Below are 15,975 nucleotides of genomic sequence, written 5' to 3' on the forward strand. Positions count from 1 at the left end.
CTGGTAAGGCATCTAAGGCCACTTAATTATTGATTGAAAAAAGCTTAATTAAAAGGAAAATACCTGTAAAATAAGGGGGACTGCTAGGAGATGTTGTGTTTGTCAAGTGTTTGTATTACACTCTGATGGGCATATTGTAAAAATGGCATGCAAAATAATAAGAGGAGAACAATAATAGGAAAAGAAAGACTTTCTAAAGGAGTTTGTTGTTTGTAGACATTGTTTTTAGTCTGCCTCCYCTGAGGGAACACTGATTGTGACTGTAGATTCATTTCTGAAAAATAGCTGTGAGTGTAATGACAGAACAGGTTTTGATTTGGCCAGTAAATCACAATTCTTTATTTCTCCAGATCAGAAATTGTCCTTTTCACATAAGCCTTCAAGTCTGTGTAAACAAAATTCAGGGTGTGGGCTCATTAAACTTGTCTAATGGCACATTTAAGGGCTAATATATTTCTTGTTTATTTGCCTTTTGGATTGCTCTCTATACATGAAGGTGCATTGAAACAATGAATCTTTGAAAAACTATTGAACGAAAATGAGGTGTAGATGATTGCTCTAAGCCTGGACAGCATGGGGAGGTAGCCCTGACCTATTCAGCATATCTTTCTGTGAAGTTTCACCACTAAATCTGATGCTAATATTATTTCCCTTCTGTAAGAATGACTGTGCAGCTGTGGGTTCTATGCAAAGCCTCATGTGCATATTTACCTCTGTGCTCTAGAGAAAATTGCACATATGGTTCCCTTTAGGCCTGTATTTAATTTTTTTCCAAAATCAAGATCTCAATGCACTTCTAAATTTCTCTGTGTAGTATGGGTCTGTATGTTGAGTAATAGCGTAAATATTGGTATAAAAGCTGAGCTACCAGTACCCAGTCAAATATCACTATTCTTGGTTCATCTTTGAATGCCCATGTGTTAATAAAAGTTGATAAGGTGTTATAATGTGCTAAAAACACTAACAAGGACTAAAGATAGTTCTGAATTACATTYTGTATTAAATTAATTTGCTAACCTATGCTGAGAACAGCTGCAGAAAATCACAAAGCATTCTTGTATCATATGTAGCCGACTTTCTTCCTGCTTGATGAGTGACTTCTTTTTAGTTTAATTTGTTTTTTTTCTTTGTGGTACTTTGATAAACATAGTCAATTAACWTCATGTTAGGATGTGACTGGGTGAAGTTATTTTACAAGGTACTGATCGCACTGGAAGTATGAGTTATCTGCATGCCAAGTGACTGCATGAGAAATTGGATAAAAGAGGTTTTAACGTTTGGGCTTAGAGCTCTTCTCCAAGCCTAATAATTCTATGATTCTATTTGCATTTCTGGGTCCCCRGTATGTCACATTAAGATGATCTACYASTAAACAATGCTTGGCTTTGCTGAAGAGGTGTTAATGCTGCTCCAGCTTGCTGCCTGGCATCACTCTCGGGTCAGCTTGAAAACACTGGTGCAGAGCCTGTACCAGGATTAATTTTGATGGGAGCAGCATTGTCAGGATAAAGTTCATGTCTGTTCATACCTGTCTACAAGAGGTTAGAGAAGAGAAAGCACTACTCATGAATCTGTGAGTTGATGTCAACTCAAAATGCAAGACAGACTCAAGCTGTGCTTATTAAGACTTCATATCGTGACTAGATTAGAACAAGAAAAGGCCTGTATTCCCTTTTTACTTTGTCCAGTGAAACCTTGCTCGATATCAGTGTTCTCTAACGTGCCCAGCAGCAACCCAACAGCAGCAAGTCCCTGAAATGGTGGAGCTGGCAGTTTATGGCTAAAGGAAAGAGGATCTAGGCTGAAGCATGCYGGCTCCATGCCTCCTCAGAAGTAATTTTTTGTGGATTTTTGGTGGTTTCTATGTGCTTAATAGAAAACAAAATTAGTCCTCTTCTCTGAAGTCATGGACTCCATTAGCTAGATGTACAGAGCTTACATTTCCAAGGAAGTCAGTATTTACATAGCTTAGGTATAAGAAAACAGTGAAGTGCTCACCATACATGACTCAGAGTATTTTAAAATGTGCAGAATCTGCACAAATTCATTATGCCTTGGATCTGAGGATAAACAGCAAACTTCAGCACAGGAACATTTTCAGCGTGCTACATTGGATACTGAAATCATGCCATTCACAAAATGTATCTGTTTCACATATCCAGTCTGCCAAACCTGTTCCATTCAGTTTAGAATTTTTTGSTTCTTGAGACACAAATTTATGTGGTCAGAATGTAACAAAATGTTCTTAAATCSTCTTTTATTTCAAATATAGTATCTTCAGCTGTAAGTTACAAAGACATGCTACCTGCAGGTAARATGTTGCTGTAAATGAGAAAGCCTGAGAGGAAGCTGAAATCAAGCACAGGTTTTTGGTTAGGGCTGAGGTAGGATATGTTGCAACTCAGAGTAATCTGCAGAAATTATTCCCTCTTGTTCTTTCAAATAATGTGTTTCATTTCATTTACATAGCATGGGGCACTGAGCCCCTGTGCAAGCAAAGTAAGGGCAGCTGGCACAAGGGATTAATAGTGATGCTTCTTTATCGCAGAGGTTTGGCCCTGTAATTTAGAGAAACAGGCTAGAGACACGAGAAGGAGAATAGGGCAACATTTTCCCTGCTATTCTGTTGAGGTCAGTAAGTGGCATTTCTGCTGATTGAGTTTCARTTTTGGGAAGTGTCTGAACAGTTTTATTTATGTTGTGTATAATGCACATATCTATGTATTTTTGTGGAAAATCAATAATGGTATAAAATGCCTGCCATCAGTTTTCACCTCTTTTGTCTAAATCAGGGATGAAATTTTTTAAAACATTGTGTCTTACCAGTCATCTGCTGCAGTGAATTTGTTGGACTCATTAAATACCATAGAGGACAAGATGCCCATAAATTCACTCAAATGAATTAATGAACAGTTAAACAAGTAAAGGCCTGGTTTTCTCGGTATTTCTCACTCCTGATTAATTACACTCACAAAAGTTATTTAAAGTTGAAGAACGCACAGACAAGCTTTCCTCCATTAGGGAAAAAAAAAAAAAAAAAAAAAAAAAAAAAAAAAANAAGCTAAAACTTCCATCCTGCTTAGCAATGTCTGCAAAAATGCCAGAGTTTACCCTGAGATGCTGCAGGACAGGAGCTGTCTCAGCCTGTCCAGTTTACGGTGTGTTGACAGTCACCTACAGGTATCCTTCACTGGAACTGCTGTGGTTCAATGTGGCACCTTTCAGATGTGCTCTATTGTAAGGCAGGAACTGTGCTGGTATGATTCACAGATGGGTTCGTTAGATAACAAATGGCAGCTGAATATAAAGTTTGAAACAAGAAAACAGCAGTGATAGTCAGATTTCAGGCATGTAATGGTAACCAGTCTGGCCAGTTCTTATTTATTGTTGTAAATATCCTGAAGTGTTATTCTATTAAAGATCTTTTCATAATGCAAATGGATCTAATATAGTTGAATTTTTCTGCAGTGGATGTATTATTGATATAAAAATCTGTGGCACAGATGTAGAACTCTACTTTTAATCAGATTTATTCCTAGTGGTCTGCTCGGGCCAAAAAAAGCCAAAAGACCCTTTTAGTGTTAGCCATAACTAAAACCTAAACAAAAATCTCAGACATCAAACAAAAATCCAAGAAATTATATACAAAAAAAAATATATTGTGAAAGCAGCATCTGCTTTGATAAACAATGCATTTTGGGAGATTGTTATTCAAGCTGATGGGCTATTGAGATTAAAAWATAAAATTTAAAATATCTAGTATTATAAAATACCTTCTTGTGAGGTCAGAATCTGTGTAAGATTTTGTCTTKYRTTTGTTTTTAAGGCTTCGACTGTGTATTGGTAGTTGTAGGTACATAAATTACACAAAACCTAAACCGCCTTCTTTGTCATGCCCTGAAGAGCAGTGTACTGAGGACAGAGAGAGTCAGGGGAGACACAGAATGACTGATGGAAAGTCTTTGTACTCATGAAGAGAGGTAGCAGCATGGTTACTTTGATAGCCACACTTACAAGGGCTTTRAAGGCTCATTCTGCTTCAGGAGTTTCATGTTCCTTTTCCTCTGTCCCATCATCATTCACGAATTTCTTCGCAGCCTAAATTAAAACTCCCTGTCATTCAAAAGAATGTGGAATCTGTTATTTATTCATGTATCCACTTGATTTCACATCAAAACCCAGAAACGTGTTCTGGGAAAAAAAAATCAACCATGTTAGGGAAAGAAATACTACAAAAATACAAGATTTCACAGGGAAATATATCAGCTGCTCATTTCTACTTCAATGTGTTTGGATTTTTTTCCTTTGTTTCTGGGAAACAAGGATGGGTTTCTGTTAAGTCTTTCTTAACAGTAACACAAACTTCCTGAACTTCTGCTTTGTTTAGGAATTTGACCTTTCTTATTTATATTCATTTTCAGTTGGTGGATTAAGGCCAGGCAACCAAGCCATTATTCCTGACTGAGTGAGCATGTAGTTTATTTTCTAGTAGCCTTTGTTTTATTATCTGTGAAATGTGTGTGGAGAAACTCCTGAGGTCTTTACAAAACAACCTATGTTTGTAGAACATCTAGATCCTGCTTTTGCATGGTACTTGGAAGAGGGGATAAGTCTAAAATGTGTGGGTTTATCACCAAGTTTGCAGTAAACACTCCATTACTTTGGAAATACATTTACTATGCACATTATTGCAAGGGATTTATGTAGCATAGGGTGTGAAAAATATTCTGTAGTTTACAGGAGGCTGGAAACCATGTGAAGAAAATTTCTTGTCTAAATTCAGTTGCTTTTCATGGATAGCAAGTAATTTTTGTGCAGAGCAGCTTCATGACATTCATTGCATTTTGCAGTATCTTAAGCTACCATTTTGAAATTGAGAACAGGAATAAATCAGCTGTCTCACAATGGGATAATTCCTTGCAAGTGATGTCAGGTCAGTTGGATTTAAGTTGATTTATCTTATATTCAGTGTCTRTGAGAGCTGGAAATTATATTGAAAAATGTTTAGGGTCAGTTACACCGATTCTCTGAGCACCTCCTCTTGTTTAGGAGGTGGGCTCAAACTTATTTGYGATACAGGAAATGAGTGTCTTTCAGTGCTTGGCACTGAAAAGCAGGCAGCAGAGCTGGCTGACCATGCTATCTGGGTGTGTGACCTTTGTGAGGTTTAAGAGAACAAAGAAACGTGTGAATATATTTTATATATTCATATTTTTATAYACATGTATGTTTTACATCATATTTCATACCTGTTTACAAGTCTAGAAGATAGCAATAGAGTTAAAGCAGGGTGCTGTACCTGCCTAGTTCAGGAGAGTTTACATTTGTAGTTAAAGTGTAAAAGTACAAAGGAAAAAAAGGAAGCGACCCCAGGAATCCTTACGTTTGTTGGTCTGTTGCTCGCTCAAACTGCAGTTGCCTTCTTGTGGTGCATATTCCTTGCCTGATGCAAGAAAAGAGCTAAGTGTAATCAGGATTTCAGTGGCCAACAGATGTTTCAGAGGCAGAAAATGATCCCCTGCTGAGCCCTCGATAAAGGCTACCGCCCAAAACCCCCATGTGAAGCCCTGAAACCTTAATCCCAAACTCTAGAGCTCTGGCATATGACCGAGTTCTACTTTTTTTCATTCATGCTTACATTTGTAGTTTAGGGCAGTGAATGTTGGTACTCTAGTGAGATTGTRCAAGGGTTGTGTTGTGCTTTGTGAGCACGGGCCTCCACCAAGACTAATGCAAAGCTGCACTGTCCCCATGGGAGTTCTAGGAAGCATTTATGCCTTGGGCACACACACTAACTGGTCGAGATTTTCCTCAAACAGAAAGGGCATTTGGGTTTATATCTCCCTTAAGAGCTTTCTCTTCTTCACATGACCATGTGCATTATGAACACATGTAAGGGGTGTGATTRTTATTGCTGCTGATCTGATAGGATGTTTGCACAGAGCCTTGCAGAACGTGCTGTGTTTATACCCTCCAAGCTTGTGCTCTAACTGGGTTGAGTATCAGGCAGATGGGTTAATGATTTGAAAGCCTGGACAAAATAAAGAATATTTATCTTGCTATTTTCTTGGGAGCCTAAAGAAAGCTTGGCACTATGGACATCAGAAGGTTTATAGCTGTGGAGGAGCTCTGGTAATTTTCACAGCTGAAAAAGAAGCCARAATAATTAGAAGAGCAATCTATGGATTGTAGCTTTTTAAAAATTACATAAGAAGGTTCTGAAAGGAAGGAATTACTCTTGCACTTATATTTAGGGAGTCAAWAGCAGGATAAGATTGTGTTCTTGTACTTCTTAAATTCTTTAGTTACAGTATTAATGTAAAATATGTGTTTACCCTTTTCATGTCTGTGTAGTACTTTGTGATACTCATCTTGGATACTCCAGTCCAAATTCTTTCAAAGCAATACATCAGTTTGTCATTGAAGTTATCCTTTGGTCTTTCTTTCCCTAGTGCTGCCTTGCATTACTCACCACATCGTTCTGGTGACACAGAGTGTCTCAAGGATGCTCAGCTTGTTCTTGCTGGGGTATGCCACACCTTATTAATGGTAGTGATTTGGGGTGAGGTCCTCAATCCATCTGGTGTATCCAGTTAAATTAAGCTTGTTCCTTTATTGTCTGTAGCCCTCTTGGCGTACTGGATCAGACACCCATAGTTGTTGCTGTTCTCCCCTTTTCCCAGCTTTGAAGGGAGCTGGGATACAAGAAAGAGTACAGTTTCTAATGTCATTTGAGTTACATTCAGTGCCTGTGAAAATCTTGATTTCATATGAGGTGTTGGATCTTGCATGTTTGTGCCAATTTTGAATCTTTTATCCCTGTCTGTTTTTTCAGCAGAGTCAAATACTTCTGAAATCTTTCCTCAGCAACCTGAGAATATGAGAGTCACCTGTTTATCTGAAATGTCTGTGCTTCAGCTGTGCTTTAATCAGTTACAGCATTTCTGTATAACTCTGAGGGCGCCTGTGCTTTTAAATGGTGCTGTGGGCCTCTGCCTGGAAAGATTAATTCCAAATGGTTGTTTATCCATAACAGAGAGAATTCCCCTGCAGTCAGAAAGATGTATGAGCTAGTGTCTCTGTGTCTTAGTGGCAATGAGGAAGGAGGAATTATGAAATAACCTGGTTTGGTTTCCGCTTTTTCTTTCCCCAAATGGTTTGTCTAGAAAATTGCAGACTTTGCCTCTTTGTCTTCTTTCTTTCTTACCAAAGAAATTCCTATCCTCTGACTTTATCAAAGTCACATTGTTCCARTGCTATGGAACAAAGAGAACCAAAGAAAAAAAATTACTTTCTTGTGATGATTACCTTTTGTGTTTTAACATGCTTTTCCTTGTTTTACTTTTATATAAGAACCTAAAAGGAACATGACTTGGTTTTGATCACTCATTACCGGACCAGTCTAAGTTCACAAAACTGTAAATTTTTTTTAAGAACGCATTAAGTGTGCTGGTTTGCAGTTATCTGTATAATATGAAACTAAGAATAGCCTTCATGGTTCCTTATTTTTGCATTAATCAGCTACTGTATTTCTGGTTTTGCATATGAAAACACAAATGGCACTTGCAGCAACACCCCTTGGCAGCAGCAGATACTCTTTCTTTAAATGCTTTGTCTCCCATTGTTTTGTAAGACTGGAACTTTAACCATATTCATTGGATAAATAATTACCATTCATATTCCTTATGCTTTGAAGGACTTTTACCCAGCATTAACTGCAGCTAGACTGGGGCAAGGAAACRCCCACTTTTGCTGGTTTGTATCTGCCTAAATCAAAGAGGTCTGTCTTTCTTTACCTATTCTACATTAGCACGATGCATTCTAAACAACAGCAGTATAGGTGATTGGCTGCAGTCCAGCAGCAAGCAAGCTGTTCTTTCCAGTCTTGCATAATTTTAGATTTAGTTATTGATCATCAGRAACACAGGGCCTATTCTTATTCCATTAAGAATTATTTTTCCTCATATATTTAGAATTTTATTCAAAAGATGCCAGAAAATGTCAAAATAATTTCTGTGTTTTGTAAAACAATRTGTAACTGACATTTAATATTAACAGCTTGCAGAGATTTTGCAGTAAATCCTGCTTGCATCCTGGAGATGAGTAGTTCTGGTAGTGTTTTGTTATGGGTGTAATTAAAATTTGCAAATGTTAAAGCTTAGAAGGGAGAAAGGCTTTTCAGAAGCAAATGAATCTGTATTTTAGTTGTTTGAGAAATAAGCTGTTTTGTAGCTGCAGAATTTACTGTGTAATCTGCTCATGGCCACAGCCTTGCACTCCAGAACTAAGCCTCTTACATTTTTTAGAGTAACAGTGTTTTTAGTTGTGTGGCTACTGTATTAATGTGTCAATACAAACCAAGGCGGGGTTTGTGCACCCTAACTTTGCAAAGAAYTCAAGCAACTGTCCTTGTTTTGATTAGAAAGTTTGGATAATAGGTGTCCTCAGTCCCTTCCAATGTGGGTGTTYTTTTGGCTGTGTTTTTGAATAACCTGTGAGGTGTAAATTAGCTGGCTCAGTTCAGTGGCCAATTGCACAGTCCTTTTAAAGTTAGGATGATAAACACAGATGTTGCAGCTGAGCAAATTATTCCACAGTTCTGACAGTTTTTCATATCTCCATCATGCATATTTTGATACAGGAAAGATGAACATTGGTAGAATCCAATATAATTTTAATCAAATTAGTAAAAGCATGGCTAAATATTATTTTGGTTGCATAATTTGTTCCTCTTAAGAGAACAAACCCATCAATTTTTCCCCTAAATGGAATGAAACTGTTACAGAAATTGCTGTTTACTACTGTTCCACCCTGAARGATCTATAACAGGCTCTAAATGCCCTGGCCTTTCATACATTTGTCCCAAAGCTGTTCCTTCTTTTTGCATGCACCCTTCATTAATGGAGTGGTTGACGTGTAACAGAGCAGCCTTGTAATAATGAGGTCCAATGGCATACAGTTCATCAGAAATTAATGCCAAACTATTCAAAATTAAAATATTTAATTTATTCAGATCTGGTAATTTTCTTGATATTGCTTGATGCAGACAGTATTTAAGTATTTTTCTCTGTGTATTCTATTAAATGTGGATAATTTTCACCAGTCATCAAGTGTCAGGGACATCTGTGTTGAAGGCAAATGTAACTGAATTTGAATTAGGTTTGGAGGTTGATTTGGGAGTGTATTAAAAATAGTTTTGATGTGATTCAGTACATACCTTCAGGCAGCTTTGCCACTGACATTTATCTAAGGAACAGCTTTATATTGATTTTATTTTTTTTTAATAGAGAAAAACAAATTTCCAAGGGGGAAGAATTTTTCATTCAGCTAAGCTGAGACAGTTACCTCAATTTTTATCTTTTTCTTTTTTACTCAGAAAGAGAAAACAGATTAAAATCAAGTGCCACAACAGGAAAAAAAGACATGAAAAAAAAGTCTTATTTTCACCATTGTGGTAAAAGTTGTTATCTTATGTGAGGCAGGTAGTGTTTTACTGTGCTCAGCTCTTTCCAATTAGCTTTTCTTCATTTTTTTGCTGACAGTAGTAGCCTAGTACTAGTAGTGGTCTTGCACACTTAGCATTGCAGGTTCATCGTATGCAAATTCAGAGCTGCTTCCAACATCAAAGTTTGATTTAATGCCTCTAGGAAGTGGCTAGCATTTATTCCGGGAGTGAAGATGCTCAGCTGCAAATGAAAAGATGGTATGAGAGATTCTGACAAGCTCATCATAAACTTTGACTAATTAATCTGCTGCAGCATCTTGCAGGAGTAGGCTCTTTTCCTGATAATACCTGTTCATAACAGTAAGTAWTACCTCTGGATATGGTATCTCGGAYTRTTATAATGTAGGCATTTAGACCAATATTGTCAGGTGTGGAATTCTGACTCTTAACAACTGGCTGGAGAAAACRGAAGTTGGTAGCAAGACCAGACTTAGAGCTCATTTATTCCTGTCTTCTGCATGTGAGCTGTGATTGTTAGGCAAATCTGCTGATTAGTCCCTTGTCTTTTCAATTCATTTGTTCTTTTTTTTTTTTGTTTAGTATCTATTTCCTTTTCAGTGCTATTCCTAAATTGTTTCATTTCCTTTCATTCTCTTTTACCTTCCAACAGCTCAGTTTTAGAGCCACTTGCATGATTCCTGTGAATTTTAACATGCCATCACTTCTCATCCCAGTGGAAGATGATCTGTTTCTGCTGGGATTTAACCTTAATAATGACATTGTTCACACTGCTGCTTTCCATGGTTATTCCAAGAATAATTAAAATGGGAGCATAGACACAACAGGAAAGCACTCTTTTGCAGTAGAAATACTCTCCTTGACTATTATTAATCCACTTGCAAATTTTGGTTCATATTTATTGTCAGACTTGAAGCTTCTTGTTGAGCAGTGGGTCTCCTGTTGCAGTTGCTGTACAWCAGATCTGAAAGAAAAAAGGTTACTTCAAACTTGCTGATATGCCTGAAGATCTGCTCTCTGCAGTGAAGACCAATTTGATGGGATAGTGGAACATATGTATCCCTATTATAACTGGCAGCAATTATATGAAAAATGTGGGCAAATTGCAGGTCTTCTTTCTYGATCCAGCTTGTTAAAGATGACAGAGCCCACATTTGGAATTCTGTAGGAGTTTACCATTCTCTGCTGGTACACTTTGCCATGCTGTGTGAATTTGGTCAGGTCTTCATTATTTCCTACATTATTCTTGCTGTTTACACAGAGCAGAATAGCCATGTTTCAGTAAAGAAAAAATATAGTTACAGGAGTGAGAACMTTACTAGAATCTTCAGAGAACTTACAAGATACTGCAGTCAGAGTATGTGTTTTCAGAAGGAGAAAGGAACTCCAGTACTGGAAATGTGTGAAATTATTCAAGCATATTTTCAAAACAGGAAGCATTAATAATTCATAAATGTTAATCTTTGAACATTAGTGTTTTACAAGAAGGTTTTTAAGTGACAACTGAATTGATCAATTGCCCCCTCTCATTGAAACGGGATGGTTCTTTTTTTAAAATAAATTTAAGTGATGGTGCTATTTCATTAATTTTTTTCCTGCTCTGAATCTTTATGTTCATGAATGAAATAATTAATGAGGCAGTAATAAATACTTTCATTCTCCTTTTTTAGCACAAGTCGAGAACTACATGTCGGTGAAAATAGGGAGCACATTCACTGTACCCATTACAACCCAAATGCATGATGGGAACATTAGATGAATGATAGTGCAACCTGGGTAAAAAACGAGGTTCCCTGGGCCAAGTGTTTTAATCTGACTGGGSCAAATTGCCCAGACATTCCCTGGGTACTAATATCATACAGCATTAGAGTAAGGAAAGAATTCAAGGAGGAGCAGACAGATTTACTGAGGGAGGCTATATTTGAGAGCTACAGCTACTGTTGGTTTTCTARTCTAACTGCTCTCATTGCGTGGTTTCTTCTCTGCTCTCAGTAATTATACTAATAGTATTGATTTAATCCTTTCAGTCTTCAAAGAGCTGTTTGAATAATAATGAAGCAATCCTCCTGACCCCTGGAGAGACAGATAACCATTATTAAAAGTAAAAAGTTGTTGCCCAGAAAAGCAGATTTGATAGCAGTACTGYAGGTAAAGAGAAGTTCCTGCCTGAAATTGGGGCATATCTTTAGTCCACATTCTGTTTTGAAGAATAGCTTTCTATAAGGGAGGAGGAGTGGAGTGAAGAAGAGGATGGCAAAGCAGGTAGGGTAGGTAGAGCCAACCTCAGTGGTGACTTCTGAGTTCCAGGCAGCAGTTCCCTTGGGGGCTGTGCTACTGGACAGTTCAGAGGATTTTCAGGGTTTTCTTTGTCTTGCCTCCATGTGTACTTTCCTCCTCCTAATTTGAGTGCCTCCTAGCTTTGTTTTGCCTGAAAGTAGATCATGTGTTTGCTGCTGAATCTTGATTATTTTTATGGGCTGCATACAGATGCCTTGCTTATGATGAAGATTTGAGATAKGATTGYGATGTTGGTGTTYCACARACAGATTTTCTCCCTGTGATGCTACTGCAGTCTCTGTCTTCACAGAGTGTTTTATTCTATCAGCGCTGTTCCGTTGTCCCAATTCTTCCCCCCTTGGGTGATTTCACTCAAGATTGAAAAGGTAAAGTGTCAGAAGCKGGGCAAAGAAATATTGGATGCTTATGCTCTCACGTAAAGCTCCAATCCCTGGTGAGTGATGCCAGTTTGTCTCAGTAGCTTCTTGTTTTATAACTGCTTTATGTTGTAACACAATTATCTCAGCATCAGGCCAGTTCTTTTTTCTGACACTTCTTAAACWTCTCTAGTGATGTGGTGTCAGCTCGCACCAGAGGAGACGTGATCAAGGAGATCTGCGCGGCTGAGTGTGAATGTATTTTCTGCATGAAGGAATGAGGAGTTACATACATGTGTGATTACTTACAGGGCACTGAAGGGAACCTTATAAGAATTCAATAAACACCGTGTAAAACATGAACCCAGGTCTGCTTTGTCCTGGGTACACCTTTCTGTGCCATGGAAAGGTGYCATTCATTCCTGTTGTACAACTGGAGCGACTCAGCTCCGTAGTGATTTATTCGGTGTATCTCACACACAGAGGAATATGAGTATTGATCTAGGCCATTAAAACATATCATACTTCTATTATTTTATAAACACTAACTACACACAAAGACAACATAATAAATTCTAACGTGTATTCCAGTTTATAAAATTCACCTTTTGTTCTGCCATGGGTTCTGCCATTAACAGTTACAGTAATTGCTGTGGACAGCTGAGGAGTTGTGTATGACCAGTAACACATATTTAATATAAAGTGTGTCTTCTCAACAGACCCTTACAGCAAATTCAGGGAGAAACCAAATTGCCCCCATTTTTTTCCCTTCCTTTCTTCACTTTCCATGATTAGGCCCTGTCTTGGATGTGRTATGTCATGGCTATTGGCATGACAGTCATTGATTATTATAGTAATATATTGCATACAGCCAGTGTATATATCTGCAGCATGACAGTGTAATTACTGCTGGCTTTCCAGAARTCATTGGCAATATGACTAATGTTAAAAGCTTTTTTTTTTAAAGAAAAATAAAAGCTTCCTATTTTCTTTTTTTTTAAATATAAATTATTATAAACCCTCTGTGGAATGTGAGACTCTCTGGTAATGAGGTAATGACTCACTGGACAATGAGACAGCAATTTCAGAAACTGTAACATGATGCAAAAAAGGTCATAAACTTGCTTTCATAACAGGATTATTCATACATTCATTCATTAAAAATTAAACACATGTGGGAGCACATGATGCATTGAAGTTGGCAAGTATTGGTAAATACTTTCTTGTAGTTTCTTTACTCCTCATCAGCTGGTGTGAGTTGAAGTTACTTCAAATTAAATCTTACTTAGTGCCATTTTAATTTGAAGTTAGTTGATTGTTCCTACTGGAGACAAGTGTCGTAAGTAGCTGTATAGTGTTTCAGAACCATAACTTTATGGAGTGATGATTGGGTGGTATTTTTGTTTTTGGAGTCATGCAGAAAAATTGATGTGCTCCAAAGTCTTGTGACATTGCTCCCTATCTCAGCCTGATGACATTGCTGTGCGTTTTTTTGCCTTGCTGTACCATGCTAGAATGTAGCCAGGACAGGACTGGTTAGTCAGAGCTGAATGTGGGAATATGGAATTAAGGTAAAACAGCTGTAATAGGGTGCACAAGGAGGCCTGTCTAGCCTAGCCTATGGCTCCCTGGGCCAGTATCAGATGCCTGTGAAATCCAGAAACAGGCTGAGCACGCAGTGGCARACGGTGACTCAGGGTTGTCTTGAGTCAGGGGTGACATTTTCGAGGTTAATAGCCTTCAGCAGATTTCTTCTTGTGTGAATTTGCCTAATCATGTTAGTGCTTGTGTTGACTTCTGGCTTCCACACCAGCATGAGACAGGGAGTCTCACAGTGACAAAACAGTGTATGAAGATTTCTCTCCTATTGTTGATTTTAACTCTAATGACATAATTAGGTGCCACTTTTTTCTTTCATTAAAAAAAAAGGAAAATAATTTTTCAGTATGCCACTTGTTTTATGGATCTCCAGCATATTTGCACTCCTACAGTTCCTTTCTAGGCTAAAAGTATATTCCCAGCCTGTGCAGTTGTTTCATGTAAAGAATCTCTGTGTGCTTTGCACCCTGCTTAAATGCCCTTTTCTGTAGCTTTTTTAGTGGTAGAACGTTAGGAACAGATCCAGAACAGAATGTGATATTCATAAAGTGGTTGTGCCATKAATTTTTACAGTCACATAATTATTCTTTCCGTTTCTATAAATTTCATAATACTTATCATCTTAGGACTTGTTTCTTTCCTCCCCATAGTAATGTCTCCTACTCCCACATTGTTTAGAACATTATTGACCTGATTTTTTTTTTTGGTTGGTGTAGGAATATGCAAGTGACATGATCAACTTTGAAGAAATGGCATCAATTACTATAAAACTTTGCAGATATAACCAAGTAATATTTGAGGCCATAACCTTGACAAGCATTGGAAAGAATTTAAAGCTTTTTTACAGTTCAGTGTTACAACATTTCTGTTTTCCAAAAGCTGGGTAACAACTCAGGATGGTTTTAGAATCCAAATGTAGCTAGAGCTGAATCATGCTTGCACATCAGCAGCCAGAAAGGATTGCTATGTCTACTTTTCTTTAATTGCAGGTATTTATGAGCCGCCATTTCTTGTATTATTGTGGTGAACCTACTCTGGATGTGAAGATTGCCTTTTGTCAGGTGTGTGTTCCTTACAGGTAAAACAAGGTACAGTATATACTTGTACTTCATTTTTGCAATATATGCTATAATAAGAGAAAAATAGAAATTAGTTTCAGCAGCTTGCCACAAGTAAAAATGAGAATAAATGCAAAAAAATAGAGAATTGCATCACAAAAAATTACTTTTCTATTTGCTCTCAAGTTTATTTTGTCATTTAATCTTAATGATTTTTGATTTTGTTTTGCTAAAATATCAGTTAGTATTCTGTGGTGTTATTTAGTGAAGAAATATAGTGGCACTATTTTCAAACAGAAAAAATGCCRATTAAAACTAATTTTATCTTAGTCTCTGTTTTCCTGAGGCTGAACCTTTTATGTTGTAGCCTGTGACTATAATATTCTGTTTACCTTTACTGGAAGTGAAGGAAGAGTAATTAAAGTTGTGATGTTTGTCTTGCATCTGATTGAACACTGTGTGCTATGCAGGTTCTTGGGGCTGTGAGACTGCACCAAAGCCAGTCCTGTATTTCTGCATCATCCTTGAGATTGTTTAATCACAATGTGTGAAAGTCCACATGGCTGAAACTAAACCTGTGATGTAAAGACAAGGCTTATTGATTTGTCCAGTTTTCGGTTCTCTGGGTTAAATTTGTTAACATATATATATTTAATATAATTGCAACCTGTGTGTATAATTCTCCCTTGTGAATGAAAGATGACTACTTGTTCTCCCTTTTAAACAGTGCTTTGTGCTTGAATTCTGTCTCTTCAGGGTTTTAAGTTTTTTTGTGAGATGGGACACTGGTAATCTAACTAACTGAGGAGATATTAGAGACATTCTTTGAGGCTGAAAAGCTATGCTTCATACTTAGAAATGAACTTATGATAAACACTATTTTTCTTTTATATTACATATGGGGTCTAAGTAAGGGAAAGTGCAGCTGTAAAAAAAGGATTATTAATTGTGTGTAAGTATTTTACATGAAACAGGTGTTGGAAGATTTACTTTATTTTTTTCAACTCAGGAATACTAAATATTTTTTCTGCTGAGAAGATTGAATCTGAACTTTGGAACCATCAGCCCTAGGATGGGTCTTGGCTATTCAGTTTGATAATCTGCTTACCTGTCTTCTTTTTTATCTCCCTTCTTCATGTGTATCCGTTTAACTGGCTTCATTCTTCCACTGCAACTTTGTCAAACGTAGTATTTTTGTAAG

At 37.3% G+C, this 15,975-nt stretch overlaps 1 protein-coding gene across 4 annotated transcripts in view; it reads left to right on the top strand.

Moving 5' to 3' along the window:
* The first annotated feature begins 14,710 nt into the window (after window positions 1-14,710).
* MAPK10 (mitogen-activated protein kinase 10) overlaps window positions 14,711-15,975 on the top strand; it is a 75,746-nt gene continuing 74,481 nt past the window's right edge. For 3 of the 4 annotated variants that reach the window (XM_057379628.1, XM_057379629.1, XM_057379632.1), the window contains exon 1: window positions 14,711-14,777. In XM_057379628.1, coding sequence (XP_057235611.1) covers window positions 14,712-14,777 — 66 coding nt within the window. In that variant the 5' untranslated portion in view covers window position 14,711. Of the gene's footprint in view, window positions 14,805-15,975 lie in introns of all 4 variants that reach the window. The other variant, XM_057379630.1, reaches the window with a different exon arrangement.

Source organism: Malurus melanocephalus, unplaced genomic scaffold, assembly GCF_030028575.1.
Source record: "Malurus melanocephalus ecotype Western Australia unplaced genomic scaffold, MMel_1.1 scaffold_413, whole genome shotgun sequence".
Classification (NCBI taxonomy): Eukaryota; Metazoa; Chordata; class Aves; order Passeriformes; family Maluridae; genus Malurus; species Malurus melanocephalus.